This window comes from Anomaloglossus baeobatrachus, chromosome 2 (genome assembly GCF_048569485.1).
Source record: "Anomaloglossus baeobatrachus isolate aAnoBae1 chromosome 2, aAnoBae1.hap1, whole genome shotgun sequence".
Lineage (NCBI taxonomy): Eukaryota > Metazoa > Chordata > Amphibia > Anura > Aromobatidae > Anomaloglossus > Anomaloglossus baeobatrachus.
Genome location: NC_134354.1, coordinates 745,906,763 through 745,929,822, shown reverse-complemented (window position 1 = coordinate 745,929,822; position 23,060 = coordinate 745,906,763). Strand labels below are relative to the sequence as shown.

Below are 23,060 nucleotides of genomic sequence, written 5' to 3'. Positions count from 1 at the left end.
TAACAAAGGATATGAAAGTGCAGATAGTACTAATAGTGCTAACAAGTGGGCAGATACATGATATCATGGGAAGTCGTTAATACAAAAAAGATACTCATGGTTTTGATGTATTGAGCTCCTGCCTCGACGCGTTTCCCCTACGGTTCATCAGGAGGCCGATTAAAAAGCGTGTCACATAGATGCCATGGTAAATAGATGAGTGCTATTGGGTCCTCTCTCATCTATGGCATCTATGTGCCATGCATTTAAGGTTCCAGGAGGCCACACAGTAGATCTGCAATTATTCCCGGAACTGGGAGGTCTTTTGTTTTTTTGGGAGCCTTCTGGAACCAGTAAAGTTGTTCAGTATGATCTACGAAGTCACATCACAAGGGCCAGACCATGACACAAAGATTACACAAGGATATAACTTTTTTTTTGTCTGGAATATTTTTTGAAGAGGTTTTGTGAAACTTTGATATTGGTGTTCTCATCTTCTGATAGCTCGTCAATTTCAGGTTGGAAGGTCCTATTCTCAGCATCATCACTGATGACCTAATTCAAGGAGTGGTGACATAGTGGATGTGATACAGCATTGTACATTGCGTACTGGTCATGAACTTGCACAGAAGTGAATGGGAGAGAGTGTGCAGTACCACGTACAGCCACGACACCGTGTATTGAGCTGTGCCACTCTTGGTGTGGGAATGCCTGGATTTGGATATCCTAAAGGCCGCTTTATACACAACGACACCGCTAACTATCCGAAAAAGGGCAAAAATCGTTGATTGTTGACGTGTCGTTTCTTTCCCAAATATGGTTGCTCATTTTGGACGCAGGTTGTTCGTCCTTCCTGAGGCATGATATAGAAGGGTTAATAGTTTCTCTATTTCTTTATTAAAGATATTTTATTGTTCCATTAGTAAGTATATCTGGTGGTAGTTCATAGTCATTATGGAGCCTTCGGAATGAGAAACAGGCTCAAGGATTATTATTGTCTGCTAAATGTTCTTCTTATCTTCTTCTTATCTCATATGCATAACTCTACATTTTTGTTTTGCTAAAACTTAAAGGTCATATGAGCAACTTGTAAAGTCCAGCTAGAAGCCTTTTTTGCAATATCACATTGATCTGTAAATGGTATAAATAAACTGTACCTTAGCTGAATAAACAGAAAACTGATCATGCTCACATGAATGCAGGTCTTTTCTCCGAGCGCTCGATCTTGATTAGGCCTGAAGAGGCCTAATTCAGAGGACCTCACTGGTGATCCCATAAGCTGACTTTTGAAACAGAACAGCTACAACAGGCAGCACACATCGCTACGTGTGACACCCCGGGAACGACGAACAACAGCGTACCTGCGTCCTCCGGCAACGAGGTTGGAGTGACGTTAATGCGGCTGTTCTCCGCCCCTCCGCTTCTATTGGTTGCCTGCTGTGTGACGTCGCTGTGACGCCGCACGAACCACCCCCTTAAAAAAGAGTTTGTTTGCCGCCCACAGCAACGTTGTTAGGAAGGCATGTGAGTGTGACGAGTACTAGCGATATTGTTCGCCACAGGCAACAATTTGCCCGTGACGCACGCACGACGGGGGCGGGTGCGATCGCTAGTGACATCGCTAGCAATGTCACAGCGTGTAAAGCGGCCTCAAGGGTAGCTCATTAATATTAAAGTAGTCCCAATAAACCCCTTTAAGTCTCAGTTCACCCTGGTACATATTATTTTTCTTTTTTTTTTGTTATTTCCATCCCTGGACTTCTATTTTTTTTCCCATTATATCTTGTGCTTAAAACTTCCATTGCCTTTTATAATCCCCCACCATCAGTTCATGAGTTTTAAATCAGGAGGTCATGAATTCAGCTTGACCCAGACATTGATTATTTATTAGAAAACCTCCAGAAGTGCTTCATGACCAGGAATACGTTAGTTGGGAGCCACATTTCTCGCTCTGGTATTATCAACTCATTCATTGTTGACCTAGTTCAGATATTCAGTCACAGCGCTGACCTCGGAGCTGAGAGAGCGACTGGATGTGTTTTATCGCCTTACAGAAAGAAATTGGTAAAATTACAGCGCGCAGCTCAGAGGTTCACCGGAGCCGAGACTAGTTCATCATGTCCTGCATTATAGCATGAAATATAATGGGCTTTTTGACCTTTTTTTTCTGGCTTGTTCTTTGCAAATCAATCTCAAGACGCCATTTTGTTGTTTTGTTTTTTATATTTATATATTTTTTTTTATCTTTGCTGCTATTTGCAATAGTATGTCATTTAGAATTTTTTGTACCACTATTTTCTAATGGGGTAATTTGAATATCCTGGGCCTCAATGCAAAATTTATAAGGGAATCTGTCACCATGTTTTTGCTCCCCTATCTTAGAGCAGCATAATGTAGAGACCGAGACCCTGATTCCAGCGATGTGTCACTCACTGAGCTGCAGAAACTGTCTTCTCTGCTGCAGATCTAATAGTTTTCTGAATGCTGAGCACTGTATAATCCCGCCCACACCACTGATTGGCAGCTTTCTGTCTACACTGTGCATAGGCAGAAAGCTGTCAAAGAGTGGTGGGGGTGCAGTTGGACAACATATGCCACGACACAGACTGGGAAGAGTTCGGCATGGGGCCCAAAGACATGACTAACCAGGGAAACACCATGACAAACAAGGGGTACATCGGGGACACTTTAACAACAGTAAGCCATAATGCTAGTCAGAAGGAAGGTGGACACTGTACTCTGCACTCTGAGCCAGTCCCTATACAGGTTCCTCACCTGTCACTAAGCAGGAACTTGAAGCCCTGAGTGACCCTACAATAGTCCTGGCTAGGGAGTGGGTAGGTAAGGATCACAAGTCCCACTGCAGCACTGAAACTACACACCAGGAAAGGAAGACAGACAGGGAGAAACCAACAACAAACTGTTGCAATCAAACCCAAGTCTGCAGCCAGCAAAACAACTTCAAGACAGGGTTCCACCAGCTCCTTTCACCTCCAGGCCAAGCATCCAAATGAATGAGAATAACCGGTACGCTCTGCTGGTAGCAGAGAGTACATAAAGAGACTGGTAGTGGTCTAAACCGGAAAACCTAAGATCGTAATGACTGATTGCTTGCAGGGAATACTGACATTAACCTGCTCTTCCCCAAAAGAAAGAGAATACATTTCATTAGCAGAGTCTCACAAGGTAAAGAGAGACTCAAACCCAGAACCTGTCACTAAATTCTTATAGCAGATTGCCGACCGTGACAATATGGCAGCAAGTTTACGATTCCTCTGCTGATAATCTTTTGATAATAAAATACTGATTTCATACCAATTACACTAAGTAGCCCAGTAAGTGACACATCACTCGAATCAGGGTCTCTGCTCCTATGTTATGCTTCTCTCTGACTGGCTAACAAAAACCTGGTGATAATTACCTTTAATAGGACCCCACCCTACTGTGTTCCATATACACAATAATGATCTCTTCTTACGTGATTCTTAACCCCTTCACGAAAAGATCAATTCCTGTTTTTGAATTTTTTTTCCTCCCCTTCTTCCCAGAGCCATAACTTTTTTATTTCTGTCCACATAGACATATGAGGGCTTGATTTTGTTTTTTGCGACGATTTGTAATTTTAAGGTACAATTCAGGAATAAGTCAGCCCCGGTCTGGGCTGAATGTTAAATTGCAGAAGAAGAGAGAAATCCGGCGATGTGAAAGAAGCTCGAGCACAGACGTAAAAAAAAAGCTTTCTTTGATGTATCTAAAATGTAAACACACAGACAAGAACATTAAAATGTGGCAAATTAAAATAGGCACCCCTGGAAACCGACGCGTTTCGGCTTATGCCTTAAAGGTGTTATCCGGCTTATTTTGACTTTTTCTTATTATTACCCTATTGGGCTACATTGGGGCAGGTAAGTAGATAGTGAGCACTTACCTGCCCTGCTGTCAGCCCCTCTCCCCAGCTCAGAGTGGTCATGTGACCGCTCCTGCCGCGATTTTGCTGCTTCTGGTCATTTCATGTCAACATGGGCAGGACCATGTTGACATGCAAATCTGTGAACAGCTTGTTGCCGCCCTGCTGGGCTGTACAGTGCGTGGAGTCTCCGCCCCCTTCCCTGCACCCTCCCACACATCCCCCCACACCCCGTACTCTCCCCGCCCACAGTGTCACCGCCAGCACTCAGGATAGCAGGAGTGCCCGTGCAGTCTGTGTCCCGCTACAGCCCCGGAGTGCTGATACTGCAGGAGTGGAGTGCAGTATCAGCAGCTTTTCACACTGCAGTGCGGGCAGCCGCGGGGATGACATTACCTGCTGTGACGATCTTCGCTTCACTCCTGACGTCAGCGCTGTCACTGCCTTCTATGCCCGCTGCATTCTCACATCACTAGCGGTGACGTCACGGGCGATACTGCTGAGAACGCAGCGGGCATAGAAGTCAGTGACAGCGCTGATGTCAGCAGTGCAGGAGATTGTCACAGCAGGTAATGATGTAATCTGACCTCCTGATGGCAGCGCTCATCATGCCCTGCAGTGATCTGGGCTGACCTATTGATGTTAGCTCAGGTCACTGCATTACTCTCCCAGCCAATGGGGAACATTCTGTTCTTCATTGACTGGGACATTGACTATGGTATGGATCGTCGTGGGACCCCCTTATTGGATTACGAAGGACCCGGATTTGTTTTTCTTTTCAGTAAATTGGTGAAAGAGGGAATGTTTTGGGGAGTGTTTTTTCAAATAAAACTTTTTTTGTTGTCTATTTTTTTTTAACTACTGACTGGGTTGGTTATGTCAGGTATCTGATAGACGCCATGACATCACAAACCCCAGGGCTTGATGCCAGGTGACATTACACATCTGGCATCAACTCCATATATTACCCCATTTGCCACCGCACCAGGGCACGGGATGAGTTGGGGCGAAGCGCCAGGATTGGCACATCTAATGGATGCGCCACTTCTGGGGCGGCTGTGGCCTGCTATTTTTAGGCTGGGGAGTGTCCAATAACAGTGGACCACCCTAGTCTGAGAATACCAGACCACAGCTGTCTGCTTTACCTTGGCTGGTGATCCAATTTGGTGGGAACCCCATGTTTTTTGTTTTAAATTATTTATTTAATGTAAAATAACAGCGTGGGGTGCCCTCTGTTTTGGATTACTAGCCAAGGTAAAACTGCCAGCTGTGGTTTGCAGGCTGCAGCCGTCTGCTTTACCCGAGCTGGCTACAAAAGATAGGGGGGACCCCACGTCATTTTTTTTTAAATTATTTATTTTTTGGCTAAATACAAGGTTAAGCACCCTTTAGTGCCACATGAAAGTCACTAAAGGGTGCCAGCTTTGAATATGCAGGGAAGTGGGACATTATATAGATTATATAGGTCTTTCTCATCTATTTATCTATCCCTCTATCTATCCATCTTTCTATCTATCTATCTATCCATCCCTCCCTCTATTCATTCATTCATTCATCCCTCTATCTCTATATCTATCTATTCATCTCTATATCTACTCAACTATTTATCTTTCTTGCTGCTTCCGTTTTTTGCGGGCCGCAAAAAAACCGGAAGGCACACGGATGACACACAGATGCATCCGTGAAAAAAATGGACCGTTTTTTGCGGACCGCAAAAACGGAACGGTCATGTGAATGTAGCCTACATGTGTTCCCTATGGGGGTAGGGTTCGGTACAGAATGATGGTGGGGGGGGGCGGTGCAGAACGATGGGGAGGGGGGGTCTGTACAGTGTATGTGTGTGTGTGTGTGTGTGGGGGTGGGGGGGAGGGTTGCAGAGCCTGATGTGGTGTGGGGGGTGCAGAGCCCGATGTGTGTGTGTGTGGGGGGGTGCAGAGCCCGATGTGGGGCTATTTCCAATGCTGTAGTGATGAGAGGTCAGGTGCTGGGGCAGAATACTGACAGGGAATGTGTGTGCAGGGGGCGGGCAGGGGGCGGGGCTGGACACTGGGGCGGGGCTGGACAGTGAGGGCGGGGCTGGACACTGGGGTGGGGCTGGACACAGGCCGGACGGTGACAGCTCTGACTGAGGTTCAGCACAGGAAGAGGTCAGTTTGCTGGAGCTGAATGTAAGCAAAGCGCTGTAGAGAATAAAGTCATAATTCAAGAGGAACAAAACTTAGAAAACAAAAAATAACAATGTAGGGGTGTTTTATATGACAATACAGCACAGATAAACTCAAAATTTTTTGGTAAGCTAATGTCGGACAACTCCTTTAATTTGCCACATTTTTAATTTTTTTGTCTGATTAAGTTTTTACATTTTTGATGTTTTAAAGAAAGGGGTTTTTTTACATCTTTGCTACGCACTTCCTTCACATCGCTGGATTTCTCTCTTCTCCTGCGATTTATACTTTTGAATAAAATCATTCATTTTACCACATAGAATAATGGAAAATGGGAAAAAATTGAAATGTGAAGAAATTACATATTTTGGGGGGAAATGTTTTTACTGTGTACATGTTGTGGTAAAAATGACCTCACAATATGATTTTCCTCATCTTTATGATTACAGCAATACCAATCATATCCAATTTTTAACCCCTTCACCCATGGGCCATTTTCCGTTTTCATTTTTTCCTCCCCTTCTTCCAAGAGCCATAATGTCTCTATTTTTCTGTCACTATAGCCATATAAGGGCTTGATTTTTTTTGTGGGACAAGTTGTACTTTTGATTGACACCATTCATTCTGCCCCATATTGTATTCCAAGTGCGGTGAAATTGCATTTTTTTGTTGCGTTTTTTTTATTTATCATGTCTATTATATGGTAAACTGGCCTGGCAGTATGATTAACCATGCCGGTACTAGTTCGTAGATACCAAACAGGTATAATTTTATTTTTATGTAAGTGGTGAAAAAAAATTCAGAAATTTGTAAAAAAAAAAAAAAAAAAAAAGAAGAATAGCGCCTTTTTTTTGTTGTCATTTTCCAAGACCCGTAGCATTCTCATTTTTTGGAATCTGGGGCTCAGTGATGGATTATTTTTTGTGTCTTGAGCTGATGTTTTTAATTTACCATTTTTGTGTAGATGCGATGTTTTAATTGCCTGTTATTACGTTATAATACAATGTTGTGACAACTAAAAAAAAGCTTATTTTTTGCATTTAAATTTTGTTTCTCATTAAGGGTGCTTTCACATCAGCGTTTATTTTGCCTGTAGGCAAAAAAACGCAAACCGCATATGACCGGATCCTGTGCATTGAATGTGCAACGCATGCAACCGCAATTGTTATTTTACCGGATCCTGATTGCAGCGGGGCACAGAATTTATCGGCCGGCACTGCAGTCAGCTGAACTCCTGATCTCACAGCCCGCACACGCTGCGATGGATGCAGGTTAACAGCGGTCACTGCCTGCTGCAGATCACATGTGACCATGTGCAGGCTGTGTGGTCAGGAGTTTAGCTGAGTTCAGATCAGCTGACTCCAGTGCCGGACGATTACTTGTTCTGTGTCCTGCTGCATCCATCGCAGCGTGCACACTGGAATTCAGCTGGGTTCGGCTGGCACTGGAGTCAGCTGATCTGAACTCAGCTGAACTCCTGACCTCATAGCCAGCAGAACAAGTAATCAGATCAGCTGACTCCAATGTTGGCCGATTACTTGTTCTGTGTCCCGCTGCATCCATCGCCGAGTGAGGTCAGCTGAGTTCAGATCAGCTGACTCCAGTGCTGACCTCACATCCCGCACATGCTGCGATGGATGCAGGGGGACACAGAACAAGTAATTGACTGACACTGGAGTCGGCTGATTACTTGTCATGCTGGCTGTGTGGTCAGGAGTAGGGATGAGTGAGCAATAAAATGCTCGGGTGCTCGGTGGGCGAAGCCCATGTCCTTTTTTTTTTTTTTTTTTAATTCATTAAAAAAAAACAAAAAAAAAAACCCAAACCCCCAAACACATAACCCTAACCCTAGGGTGAGGGGTAAAAAAAAATGTGTGGGCTCCTGCTGTATTTTTTATTGCTAAGAATAACCCAAGCAGCTACTGGCTGATAACCCCACTGCTTGGTGGTACCTTCACTGGCAATAGAAAATCCAGGGAAGCCCTTTTTTTTTTTCTTTGTTTTGCACCCAAAAACTAAAAAAAATTAACGTGGGCTTTGCAATATTTTTGAATGCTAGCCAAGTACAGCAGGCAGGTATGTGCTGCCCCCAACCCCCAGCTGCCTATTTGTACCGGGCTCGGAACCAAAAATATAGGGAATGCCTTTTTTTAATTATTTCATGAAATAATTTTTAAAAAAAAATGACGTGGGCTTCGCCCAATTTTTGTGTCTAGCCAAGTACAGCTAGTCAGCTGGGGATTGGAATCAGCAGCACAGGGTGGCCCAAGCTTTCTGTGAATTGCAGTTCGCAGCTGCCCCAGAAAATGGCGCTTTCATAGAAGCGCCATCTTCTGGCACTGTATCCAACTCTTCCAGCGGCTCTGGTGCCGTGTGACATGCTGGGTAATAAGGGGTTAATACCAGCTTTGTTTTACCAGCTGATATAAAGCCTGAGATTCTTAATGTCAGGCCAAGTTTGACCTAGTCATTAAGAATCTCCAATAAAGGATTAAAAAAAAAGACCTCACACAGAGAAAAAATATTTTATCAGAAATAAATACACAGACACACTTAGGGACTCCATCTTTATTACTCCCTCTCACCCCTCCACGATCCTGGTCTTCTTTCTCCTGTCTTCTTTCTTCAACTGATGCAGCTCCACTTCAAAGCACAGGGGAGGAACTACTTTCTGGGCCTGCTAAGTACAGACAACATGATCCTGCCTACCAGAAGCGGTGACTTCCGGTAGAGCAGGATCCAGCACTCATTGAACTGCATTGCAGGTACCGCCACAATATGAAGGATCCGGTGACATGAAGTATTTTGTTTGGAGGTCAAAAATGCTACAAGTAGCGTTTTTGAATAAAGATAAAATACCGCATTTCACCAGATCCAGTGTGCAGCTCTCACCCGCATGTGACCGAATCTTGCCGCGATTCCATTGTAAATGCATTGAAATGAAATCCATTTGTGCCGCAGTTTAAAAAACGCTGATGTGAAAGCACCCTAAGCTGTGTACCAATCAGATTAATTGATTTTATATTTTGATAGATCGGGCATTTGTTAACTCGGCGATACAAAATGTGTATTATTTTTTAATAATATTATTATTATTATTATTATTGTTTTCAATGGGGCAATCAGGGGGTAATTTAAACTTTTAGATTTGTTTAAAACTTTTTTTTTACTTTTTCTTAATTGATTTTACTTGTCCTTCAAGGGGACTTAATGGCTACACTCTCCAAACGCATGAGTATCACACCAACCAGCAGAAATGCAGTGTTCCTGTCAGTGACGTGGGCGCTGATGGCGGCGGGGAATAGCACAACCCCACCGGAGAGCATTAGATCATGCTGTCAGAGTTTGACAGCTCGGTCTAAGGGGTTAAAAGGCGCAGGTGGATCTCCAATCCATCCGCGCATGTCATCCTCATATGTCTGCTGATCAGATCAGCAGACATGTGCAGGAATGACCGTGGGCTCGCTGCCGGAGCCCGCAGTAATGGGACAGACACAGACCAGTACGTCCTTGGTCTTGAAGGGGTTCATTATTTTAGTGCTGAAAAAAAAAAATCTGAATTTGGTAAAAAAAAATTGGGGGTTGAGTTGCCTTTTTTCACAACCCAGAACACTTTCATTTTCCAGTCGATTGAGCTGTTTGTGGCTTATTTTTTTGGGAGACAAGACGATGTTATTGATAATATTTTGGGATCGATATGATGTTTCGATTGCTTGTTATAGCCCATTTTGTGGTATCGCAGTGACCAAAAAAAATGTAATTTTGGCGTTCTTGAATATTTTTTGTTTACTGATCAGGTAAATTATTTTTAGATTTTTATAGATCAGACTTCTCTGAATGTGGCAATACCATATATTTGTATTTTTTATTATCTTTATTTTTAATAGGGCAAAAGGGCGTTAATTTGAACTTTTATGATTTTAGAAAAAAATTCAGATTTTTTTTTTTAGTCCCCATAGCCGACTTCAAGCTGCAATCATCTGATTACTTGTGCTGTATACAGCAATGCCAGAGAAATACTACATATAGTAAAAATCACAGTCTCCTTTGAAGCCCAGCCACAGGTAGCTTTCAAAGGAGCGCTGCTATGACAGTCAGAGAGGTTTTCAACCTGGCTGTCATAGAAATCCATCAGCGTCCCTCGATCACATCACGGGCGTACCGATGGGTGCCTAAAATGGTGCGTCCCCATGCTGACACTTGTAAAATGCCGCTATCAGAGTTTGACAGTGGGATTGAACTGGTTAACGAGCTCAGCTCCACCTGTAATTGTTAGTGTCAGGTCCTGGCGGTAATACACAGCCATTACCTGACGAGTATGGGGCTTGCTCATCCAGTGACCCCGCTCCATACACTTGCTTCCAACTTGCGCCGTACATCTATGGTAGATTTCATGAAGGGTTTAAAGGGGTGGTCCAAAGGTAAAATAATTTTCATTCTAAATTCTTTTCTATGTAATGCCCTAATCTAAACTATTTTCTATTATACATTATATTGCAAAAGTGAGTACACCCCACACATTTTTATAAATATTTTATTCTATTTTTTCATGGGACAACACTGAAGATATAACACTTTGATACAATGTAAAGTAGTCAGTGTGCGGCTTGTATAACAGTGTAAATTTGGTGCCCTCTAAATAACTCTACACACAGCTATTAATATCTAAACTGCTGGCAACAAAAGTGAGTGCACCCATAAGTGAAAATGGACAAATTGTGCCCAATTAGCCATTTTCCCCTCCCTGATGTCATGTGACTCATTAGTGTTACAAGGTCTCAGGTGTGAATGGGGAGCAGGGGTGTTACATTTGGTGTTATTGCTCACACACTCTCTCATACATGTCACTGGAAGTTCAACATGGCTCCTCATGTCAAAGAATTCTCGGAGGATCTGAAAAAAGGAATTGTTGCTCTACATGAAGATGTCCTAGGCTATAAGAAAATTGTCACCACCCTCAAACTGTGTTGCAGCGCAGTGGCCAAGACCACACAGTGGTTTAAAAAGACAGTTTCCACTCAGAATAGGCCTTGCCATGGTCCACCAAAGAAGATGAGTGCTCGTGCTCAGTGTCATAACCAGAGGTTGTCTGTTTCAAAACAGATGTATGAGTGCTGCCAGCATTGCTGCAGAGGTTACAGGAGTGAGGGGGGTTAGCCTGTCAGTGCTCAGGCCATACGCCGCACACTGTATCACATTGGTCTCCATGGCTGTTGTCCCAGAAGGAAGCTTGTTCTAAAGATGTTGCACAAGAAAGCCCTAAAATAGTTTGCTGATGATAAGCAGACTACAGACAGGTCTTACTGGAACCATGTCCAGTAGTCTGATGAGACCAAGATAAACTTATTTGGTTCAAATGGTGTTAAGCATGTGTAGTAGCAACCAGGTGAGGAGAAAAGAAAAGTGTGTCCTCACTACAGTTAAGCATGGTGGTAGGAGTTTCATGGTTTGGGGCTGCATGAGCTACAGTTCATAGAGGAAACCATACACGCCAACAGGTACTGTGACATACTGAATCAGAGCATGATCCCCTCCCTTGGGAAACTGGGCCATAGGGCAGAATTACTGTACAACACGATAACAACCCCAAACACAAGTCAAAGACGACCACTGCCTTTCCAAAGAAAATGCGCATAAATGTGCGGGACTGGCCAAGTGTCTCCAGAACTATACCCTATTGAGCATCTGTGGGGCATTCTTAAACGGAGGGGGAAGGAGCGCAAGGTCTCTAACATCCACCAGCTCCGTGATGTTGTTACGGAGGATGGAAGAGGATCCAGTGGCCCCTGGGAAGCTCTAGTAAACTCCATGCCCAAGAGAGTTAAGGTAGTGCTTGAAAATAATGGTGACCACACAAAATATTGACACTCTGGGCACAATTTGTCCATTTTCGCTTAGGGGTGTACTCACTTTTGTTGCCAGCTATTTAGACATTAATGGCTGTGTGTTGAGTTATTTAGAGGGCACAACAAATTTACACTGTTATACAAGCTGGAGAATGACTACTTTACTTTGTATCAAAGTGTCATGTCTTCAGTGTTGTCCCACGAAAAGATATATTAAAATATTTACAAAATATGTGAGGGGTGTACTCACTTTTGTGAAATACTGTACTTTGATTAAAAATTCCCTACTGTTCCCTAACTACTCTAACTGCCATTCTATTTTTTTTCATTACTTTTTGTCAAATGGCGCTTTGTTTGAAAATGCCAGTGCATGCTGGGATACTCAAACAAAGCATCATCAGTGACGCTCATTTTAGGGGCACTGTGTCATGTACACAATGACAGTGCACTCTATTGCCAGCTCAAAAAAACAGTAACAAGCTGGCAGGGGAGAATGTTGTCAGAATACCCAGTACCCAGCGTTCAGAAACCAGTGAGGTCACTTGTGGGGGTCTCTGCATGCCGGATTGAAGTGAACTTTGTATGACCACAAACTTCTGTTTAACTTTGATGTAGTTTGAGTTCATAAATCAGCATAGAAACGTTTAGTAAAACACAGGTAAAAGTGTGACAAACTCCTTGTCAGAAGGAACACACTGATAGATTCTTGGATAGAATTTGTCTTTACTTACATATTATAGAAGTATTAATGTGTCGCTATACTGTAGATACTGTAGCTAAGTCTTTGCATTCTTAATGTTATTTTCCCTTTTCCAGTACACCTCCGCACTGACTTATGATGGCGTTCTGGTGATGGCAGAAGCTTTCCGTAACTTGCGGAGACAAAAAGTCGATCTTTCAAGAAGAGGAAATGCAGGTGATTGTCTGGCAAATCCAGCCGCTCCCTGGGGGCAAGGAATTGATATGGAAAGAACTTTAAAACAGGTAATTACGGCTGTTACAGCCAGGACCAAACATTGTTTAATTCTGACTTTTTTCTGTAACCTTTTTAAATTTAATTCTGACTTTTTTTCTGTAACCTTTTTTAATGTCATACTTTTCTGTATCTGATATTAATATTTTTTTTTTTAAGAAATATGGGCATCCATTTCTTACACAGTTACCAACTATGTCCTTGTGGAAATCGGTTAAAAAAATATTTTTTTATTATTTTAATTAATCTCTAGGATTTGTAACTTGACAAATATTTGTAAAACATTTCGTCATCTTATATTGTTTCCTTTTTGTCCCAACACTATGCTACCGTGTTGCTTAAATTCACAGTTCATGCTCCTTTAGAAGCTGCTTTCATCTGCTGCTGAGCAAAATCTGTACACTATATGTAGAGAAAAAACTGTTTTGGGGACATTTCACAAAGGATTCTTCCTCTTTAAATTTCTCTTTACGTGGTTTGATCACAGGGAATTTCTGGCTATATTTTTCATATTTGGTGATTAATAGTCACATATATAGACCAAAGAAAAAATTCCCTAAAACAGTACTTTTACTTCTATTACTTAAAATAGTATACCTTTAAACCATCTATATTATTCTATCATACCCTATCTTACGTCTTGCAGCTCACCCCCTTCACTTGACTACGGTCTGATAGAATTATATTGATGGTTCTAAGGTATACCGTTTTAATTAATAGAAATAAAAATACTGTTTCAGGGGATTTTTTCTTTGGTCTATATATAATTCATTCCTCTTTTTGATTATTTGTTTTGTTTTTTTTGATTATTAGTTACCTAATATATTCCTATGGAGTAAAGAACAGTATGTTGTACTAATGTTACTACTGAATTATACATCAAGAATCCAGTAAATTAAAGACCTTGAAAACTTTTATTGCTTTCTTCTACCCTTCCCATTATCCTAAACTTCTCTGGCTAGGTAGTAATTTTTAAAAGAAGCAACTTTATTTTAAATTTCCCCTATTCCCTGTATATCTGGCTTTTCTAATTTGTTGTTTACAGCTTATTGTCATGGAGACTGACCACCTCTGAGGTCGTAGAGCGTTAGCCAAACATGTACACCATACAGGTTTACCTGCAAGGGGAATTGTGGCCATCAACATTACCATAGCTGTTTGTCATAATCGCAACGCTTCTGGTGATACAGAGGCAAGACTACAACTTCCATCCAACATCACAACAACACTGCTGGTCCGAATTCAAGCAAGTGTGCCTGCCAACCAAGCCACCTCCCAACCAGGAAGGATGAATGATGCCGGCCTGCAGTGTCATTAAACAGAAGCCCCTGCTCACAGATCTACCTGTCATGCGCTGCCCAGTTCTGCACACACGGATTACTACTACTGCGTCAGATTCCGTTCACATTGCAGAGTCTGACAAGCAGCCTGGTCTCTCTTTAAGTGCTCAACTCGGCTGGGCATCGGCTGAGTTGTTTCACTGCTCCCAGCCATGCAGGAGTTAATTCTTTTTGGAGCAGTGTACAACTCTTCTGAGAGCCAGGCTGCTAATTACCATCTCCACCATCTCCAGCTGGTCTCTTCCTATTTAAGGCTGGAGAGTGTAGTAAGGGGCACTCAGATCAGAGCTTGGACAGAAGAGAGGGCTAGGTCTGGGACCCGGGCCTCCCTACCTTCAAGGGTACACTCGGGTTGAGGGTGACGGTAGAGACCTCAGTCTTAGGACCAACTTAGGAACCCCTGGTCTGTCAGTACTTCCCCCGGTTTATTACCCACCCACTACGAATCAACAGAGTAGAGTGGTAGAGGCAAGACTGCCTTATAGAGTTCAATGGAAGCACACGCATTCAGTCTAGAGGGCCAATGATGCTTCTGGCCTGAACTGTAACTTAAGTAAGAGCACTTTCCCACCAAGACACCCACCAGGATGCACCAATACTGCTGACCTCAACTCTTTTTTAAACAAAACCACCTATTCATCCACCAACCTGGAGTTTGGGGGGGATAGAGAATGGTTTGCTCCTGAACTGAAAATAGGAGGCAACCCTTTGAAGATACTTTCAGCTCTATTTTGCGTTTTTTTTTTGTTCAGTTTTTTTTTTAATCCTTGTATCATGCACTACCCCTTGACATCCCCTTGGTTAAACAAGAGAAGTATACCTAGAAACTCACTATTAAATGAAAAAGTATTTAAGGGGGCTTTACCAAAACAAAGTTAATTTTAAAGTTCATTTTAATCAACAGATCTTGGAATAATAATAATTTCCAGAATTTAATGTGATTAAAATTGTTTTTCCTGTGTTGAGATAATCTTATATATGTGTCCCTGCTACGGTATGTGCTCTGTAACGGCCATGTCTTGATGACTCCCCACAGCATGATGCTGCCACCACCATGTTTGACGATGAGGATGGTGTTTTCAGGGTGATGTGCTTTGTTAGTTTTCCACCACACATAGTGTTTTGGATTTAGCCAAAAAAGTTCTACTTTGGTCTCATCTGACTAGAGCACCTTCCTCCACATGCTTGCTAAGTCCCCTTCAACGCTTTGTGCAAAAGGAATTTCTAATGGCTTGCTGTAATAAATGGCTTTCTTCTTGCCACTCTTCCATAAAACCCAGATTTGTAGAGTACATAATTAATAGTTGTACCATGGACAGATTATCACACTTGAATTGTGAATCTCTTCAGCCTATCGAGAGTGACCATGGGCCTCTTGTCTTCTTCTCTAATAAAGCTTACCTTGCTTGGGGTGTCAATTTAGGTGGACGGCCATGTCCTGGTAGGATTGCAGTGGTGCCATACTTCTTCCGTTTTTGGATGATGGATTGAACAGTGCTCTGTGACATGTTCAGAGCTTGGGTTATTTTTTTTTATAAACTAACCCTGCTTTACTCTTCTCCACAACTTTATCCCTGACCTGTCTGGTGTGTTCTTTGGTTTTCATGATGCTGTTTGATCCCTAAGGTTCTCAAACAAACCTCCGAAGCCTTCAGAGAACAGCTGTAATCAAACTGAGAACAAATTACACATAGGTGGACTCAATTTTCAAATTAGGTAACTTTTAGAGGGAATTGGTAACTCAGGGGGCGCTGAATACAAATGAACGTCACAATTTTCAGATTTATATTTTTTAAATATTTAGAAAACATTGTATTATTTCCTTTACATGTCACAAATACTTAGTGTTACTTAGTGTTAGTATATCAGATAAAATCCCAATAAAATACATTTAAGTTTGTAGCATGAAAAAATGTTGAAATGTTAACGTATATACGTACTCACTAGAGAAGTACAAAAATATCAGTGTTTACTGACCCTCATTATTATAGAAGTCATTGTATACTGGACTCAAGGCTTAATTTTAGTTCTAAAATAGACACGCCATCTGAGGGGACATGTGAGAGCAGAACTATTAACTATTATAAATGAAGCTGTCATTGTTAATGAAGACAGATTGATCCTAAGGTGTTTGGTTTGTTCTGGTGTTTCAACTTGTAATTCTTTAATTTTCATAACATTTTCTCATAGTTATACATGAAAATCATAAGGACTTATGGGTGCTTTACACGCTGCGACATCGGTAACGATATATCGTCGGGGTCACGTCGTTAGTGACGCACATCCGGCGCCGTTACCGACATCACAGAGTGTGACACCAAGAGCGACAATCAACGAGCACAGAAACGTGACAAATCGTTGCTCGTTGACACGTCGCTCCTTTCCATAATATCGTTGGTGGTGCATGCTGCTGGTTGTTCGTCGTTCCTGCGGCAGCACATATCGCTATGTGTGACACCGCAGGAGCGAGGAACATCTCCTTACCTGCGTCCACCGGCAATGAGGAAGGAAGGAGGTGGGCGGCATGTTCCAGCCGCTCATCTCCGCCCCTCCTCTGCTATTAGACGGCTGCCGTGTGACGTCGCTGTGACCCCGCACGAACCGCCCCCTTAGAAAGGAGGCGGATCGCCGGCCACAGCGACGTCGCAGGGAAGGGAAGTCCGTGTGACGGGTGTTAGCGATCTTGTGCGCCACGGGCAGCGATTTGCTCGTGTCACACAACCGACGGGGGCGGGTATGCTCGCTAGCGATATTGGTACCGATATCGCAGCGTGTAAAGTACCCTTTAGAGTCAGAATCAGTCCAGTGTGCTGTCTAATTTTATGTGTCTGTATAGGCAAGGTTCTATTTTTCTAGGGGGAGCTCACTGTGTATTGATGTATACACCAGTAGATGATGCATACATGTATATGCTATGAGCTCCCTTAATACTTATATTACTTTTGTATTGTCTGTGTGTTTAGAGTGTAGTTGACAGACAATATCAAGTACCAGATTGGTATCAGAAGACGTTTTCTTCAAGGGATTGTCCACGGTTCATACTAGTGTATATATATACAAAAAGTAAAAGACGCAATACTCAGCCTCACCATTCCTCCACTGCTGTTGTCCTTGTGCGTACCCAATCCCCAATGTTCTGTTCCTCCTGGACACACCAGCAATGATCTGAAATGTCACCGCGGTGGCCAGTGATTGGCTAAGTTTCATAGTTTCATAGTTTCATAGTTTTTAAGGTTGAAGGGAGACTCTAAGTCCATCTAGTTCAACCCGTAGCCTAACATGTTGATCCAGAGGAAGGCAAAAAAACCCCAATGTGTCAAATAAGCTCCAATGGGGAAACAAATTCCTTCCTGACTCCACATCCGGCAATCAGACTAGTTCCCTGGATCAACACCCTGTCATAAAATCTAATACACATAACTGGTAATATTATATTTTTCAAGAAAGGCGTCCAGGCTCTGCTTAAATGTTAGTAGTGAATCACTCATTACAACATCATGCGGCAGAGAGTTCCATAGTCTCACTGCTCGTACAGTAAAGAATCCTCGTCTGTGATTATGATTAAACCTTCTTTCCTCAAGACGTAGCGGATGCCCCCGTGTTCCAGTCGCAGGCCTAGGTGTAAAGAGATCTTTGGAAAGGTCTCTGTGCTGTCCCCTCATATATTTATACATTGTGATTAGATCCCCCCTAAGCCTTTGTTTTTCCAAACTAAATAACCCCAAGTTTAATAACCTGTCTTGGTGTTGCAGCCCACCCATTCCTCTAATAATCTTGGTCGCTCTTCTATCTACCTGTAGGATTATGCTATTTATAACCTTCTATACTTTTGCTATCAAGAAAAGCATCCATTCCTCTCTTAAATTCATTCAGTGAGTTGGCCATCACCACTTCCTCAGGAAGAGAGTTCCAGAGACTCACTGCTCTTACCGTGAGGAACCCTCTTCTATTTTGATGTAGGAATTTTCTTTCCTCCAATCGAAAAGAATGCCCCCTTGTTCTTGTCATAGTCCTTGGTACAAACAGATCATGGGAGAGATCTCTATATGGCCCTCTGATATATTTGTACATATTTATTAGGTCTCCCCTAAGTCTTCTCTTTTCTAGAGTAAATAGACCTAATTTTGATAACCTTTCCGTGTATTGTAATGCACCCACTCCATTTATTATTTTAGTTGCCCGCCTCTGAACCCTTTCAAGTTCAGTAATGTCTTTCTTCAGCACCGGCGCCCAAAATTGCACACAATACTCCAAGTGTGGTCTGACGAGTGATTTGTACAGAGGAAGAATGATGTTTTCATCTCGTGCCCCCAGACCTCTTCTAATGCATCCCATCACCCTATTTGCTTTGGTGGCTGCTGCCTGACACTGGGCACTCCAATTTAGATTCTTATTGACTAAGATGCCTAAGTCTTTTTCCATGTCTGATTTCCCCAGCAGTTTCCCATTTAGTAAGTAATCGTAGCATCTGTTTCTCCTTCCCATGTGTATAACCTTACTTTTATCTGTGTTAAACCTCATTTGCCATTTTTCAGCCCAATTCTCCAATTTACTCAAATCCATCTGTAGTTGCAAACTGTCCTCCTTTGTGTTAACTACCTTACATAGTTTTGTATCATCTGCAAATACTGATATTTTACTCTGTAAACCATCCACCAGATCATTAATAAATATATTAAATAGTAGGGGGCCCAATACAGACCCCTGTGGCACCCCACTAGTAACCCTGGCCCAATCTGAGTATGCGCCATTAATAACCACTAAGTGATTGGGCATTTCTTGGGAACTGAGATGGGACCAAGAGATAAAAACCATTGAGGGCAAAGTACGAACAGGAGCTCTGGGAAATTATTGAGGGAGAGCATTGCTTTTACTTTTTTTTTTTTTTAACCAGTCTTGGTCCTTTTAAAAAAAAGTATTGTTATTCACTTGGAAACCCCTTTAAAGATGACCTTTCATAAGCTTTAGCACATAAACTGGCCACATTATGTCATGGCTGCAGAGCTTAATAAAACATATTTTCTATTTTTTTCCCAATTCTCCCACTCCGTTGTGCAGATTATTTTGCAGCATGTTTTACTTGCTATGTATAGATAGTTTGTACGATATATCTGTTTGTTATACTTGTACCTTTTTCTTTGGATACATTATACTACTGATGAAGGTCTAAAATTTGACCCTAATGTCTAAAATTTTGGATTACAAATACATTTTTTTTATTTATCCACACGCTAGTTGAGTGCCAAGTAGTATCTTTGACTTCATATTACAGATTTGGCCACGACCATCTGTAGAAGTGCCACGGTTTCTTTTCAATTATATATCATTCACAAACTGGTGAAAGGTCCTCTGTAATGCATCTAATAACTTGATTCATTAGGGTTTTATGTTTTCTTGCTAATATTTTTTTTTTATATATATATTTTTTTGTATTTAAAGGTTCGAATACAGGGTTTAACGGGAAATGTGCAATTTGATCACTATGGCCGAAGAGTAAACTTCACAATGGATGTTTTGGAGCTGAAGAGTTCAGGCCTTAGGAAGGTATGTAGATGAATTACATACATTTTCTTTACATTAGTATATATGTTGGATCTCTGCTTTTTTAAGGGGTTGTCAACTAATGCATAACCCCTTATGAATGGCGCTGGAGTACTGAATGAAATAAAAAAATATAATACGCAGTTACGGCTACTCCTGGACCATCGAGGCTCTTCTGCCCAGTGTCACGTGACTGCTGCAGCCAATCAGCATTTGTGGTCTGTACTGCAGTGTTCTAATTTCTTCATAGTTAATTCCTCACAGAATATTTCACAAAAGGGGAGAAAATGCAAAGCAAATAATAATCATACAGTGTGATTCCAGTACTATTGGTAGGTAAAATTGTGGATTATTGGCAAGTATTTGTGACATACCCACGGGGCCTGGGGTTTTACTCGTCACCGGGCTGGTGGTGTTGGGTTGGGATGTCACAGTGGCCTGGCTGGTTTTGTGACCCCGTCGATGTCAATAAAAGATGAAGGGGTTGGGGATGTTGGGAGTAGTTGTCTCATGACGCCACCTGAGGAGTGTAGCTATGTTGGGAGCCGCCGCTGTGGAAAGTCTCTTTCACTTGTGGAACAGATGGTAACACAGCTCGGGTGTTTCAGCTCTCCACAGGTAGAGCTTGACCCAGGGAGGATGATGGTGGTGGTAGTCTATGGCGCCGGAGCACAGTGGCGACAGTGCTGGCAATGATGGGGACGACACAGAGGCTGCGGTCAAAGTTCTTTATAATCACTTCAATGTCGTCACTCTTGGAGTACCGGTTTCTAACATGATGGGCCTCAGTCGATCCCGGATAGTTCGGAGGTCACCACCAGTGTTGTGGACTGTGTGTCCCGTCACGGAAATCCCTCCACGCCAATCCTGAACTGTGGAACGGGTCGCGGGTGCTTGCTGCACGCTCCGCGGACCCTGGAATCCCCTTCAGGTGTAGAGAGCCCGGGCTGAGCTTCCTGCTTCAAGCCTCGGGCCCCGTGCTCCACTTGCTTTCCTGAGGTGTGATGTTGCCTGGACCGAGGTCCCGACTTGACTTACTGTGTGTGAATGTTGCTTTTACTTCCCCCCCACTGTAGCTCCACCCACAGGTGCTGACTAGTGAGTGGAAAGTCCCATTCCCCTGACGGCCACCATCTACCCTAGCCCAGTCAGAGTGGTTGGCTACTAAGCTGTATTTTGTATGAAATGTGATGCGCATCAGCAAATAACCTCCTCCTTACCCGGAATGAGTACTGCACCTTAAGTGAGGTGCAGTACCCTATGGCAACCGAAGCCTCAGGAGCGCCACACTTGCTCTTAAAATTATGTATTTAAATTTTTTTTAATTAAATGGATTGAAAATTATGTAATGATTATTTTATAATACTTTGTTGTAGTGTCATGCTAGAGACAGGGAAGTACCAAGCGTACAGCGAAAGGGAAGGGAAGGGAAACCCTGTTTCTAGGGAAATGGAAGATGTTGACCCCTGACCAAACCTATCCATGGCTCCTATTTTTGATTAACCGGCTTAGCTCTGTCACATGCCTGCATACCGCAATGATGATGCTGTGTCATGCTGGCTAATGAAAGAAGAGGCAGCTACGAACTGGATATCAAGGCTCCTGTCCAGTGGCCATTAGTCATTGACATGGCATATGAACTGGGTCTGGTGAATTGATTCATACCAACTCTAGTGGCCACCACTCTGTTGAATTGGGCTCATGGTCTCTTGGCCATTAGATCAATGATTGCAATGATTGGTATTTTTGTTACAGGAAACTGCTTCCTATCACCTTACGCAGCCCCATCTCTTTTATGCAGACCATGATGCAGCGCAATCTGCCAATACAGATACTACATATATTTATGTCATTGCAACGTACGCTACAGTGACTTAATGTGGTTGTCCAGGATTTAAAAAAAAAACTTGACTGATTTCTTTCAGAAACCATTGCCACCTCTCCTCATGCGTCAGGTATTGCAACTCAACCTGGTTGGAGTGACCGGAGCTGAGCTCTGATAGCTCACACAACCCTTTATAGCAGTGTATTCAATAGCAAATATGTTTTTTCTGATCATGGGCAACCCCTTTAAATAGGCAGATCGGTGATATGAGGAGATAATTTCATATAATTCTCATGGATAAATCAAGATAATTAAGGATATAAATAAATAATGTACATTAGTCTCACAGATTACCTATATTTAGGAATGGCAACTAGTTCATGTATTAAAATGAGGATGCGTGTTATTATGGAATTGAGGGTATGTGCACATGTACAGGATATCCTGTGGAAAATGTGAATCCGGCTGCTGGAAATAAAAAGTAATGCAGGAAATAAATTAATCTCCTCTGCCACATTCGCTGCTCTGAGGACCATTTCTATACCAGTCACCAGTAGAGATGAGTGTGCCTGAGAAAGTTCGGGTTTAGCGGGTTCAACCCCGGCTTTAGATATAATTCGGTTTGGGACTTGACCTGACTTGACCTGAACTCCATTGGAAGTCACTGATTGGTCCATTTGGGTCTCTACCCACATACAACCGGACATAAATGGATCACTTCTGGTGGAGGGAGGGGTTTTTTTAATATTTTTTTTTTGCACACAACATTCGATAACGCTGTTGTTACCCCCAGTGCGAACCGATCAAACACTGCCAGCGGCTCACACTGGGATGAGCACCGAGCGTACCCGAGCACAGCGATGCTTGATTGAGTGGTCGGCATACGTAAAGCACCCAAACTCCAAACTCAGACACTGATTTTTTTGTAAAATCCATATTTGGTACAAACACCAAACTTTACTGTTCTGGTTGGCTCACCTCTAGTCACCAGAGTTAATAATCCCAGTCTTGTGTAGTGACATTTATTTGCGTCTGACCTCTTCCATTTCTGATTGGCTGAAATGGTCATATTGGACCGAATGTCGTAACGTGAGGCCGTAAGAAGTAAAGACTTGTATGGAAACAATCCTAAAAAGCAAAAGAGGTGGCCAAAGAAGTGAGCACCATGATTCGATTGTGTAATCTGCAAGGAGTCTGTATGTTCTCCCCGTGTTTGCGTGGGTTTCCTCCGGTTTCTCCAGTTTCCTCCCACACTCCAAAGACATACTGATAGGGACCTTAGTTTGTGAGCCCTAGTGGGGTCAGTATTGCTGATGTATGTAAAGCGCTGTATAATTAATAGCGCTATATAAATGAATAAATATTATTATTATTTATTTTTGAAGATTTTTTTTATTATTCGGATTGCAAACTTTTGTTTTAATTACCTTCAGGTCTTTCAAGAAAAAAAAAATCTAATAAAGCTAAAAAGAAATGTAGAACCA

At 42.5% G+C, this 23,060-nt stretch overlaps 1 protein-coding gene across 9 annotated transcripts in view; it reads left to right on the top strand.

The window, feature by feature from the left end:
- Positions 1–23,060, top strand: part of GRIA4 (glutamate ionotropic receptor AMPA type subunit 4) — a 552,658-nt gene that overhangs the window by 370,240 nt on the left and 159,358 nt on the right. For all 9 annotated transcript variants that reach the window (XM_075337446.1, XM_075337445.1, XM_075337452.1 and 6 more), the window contains 2 exons: positions 12,714–12,881; positions 19,650–19,754. In XM_075337446.1, coding sequence (XP_075193561.1) covers positions 12,714–12,881; positions 19,650–19,754 — 273 coding nt within the window. The remainder of the gene's footprint in view (positions 1–12,713; positions 12,882–19,649; positions 19,755–23,060) is intronic.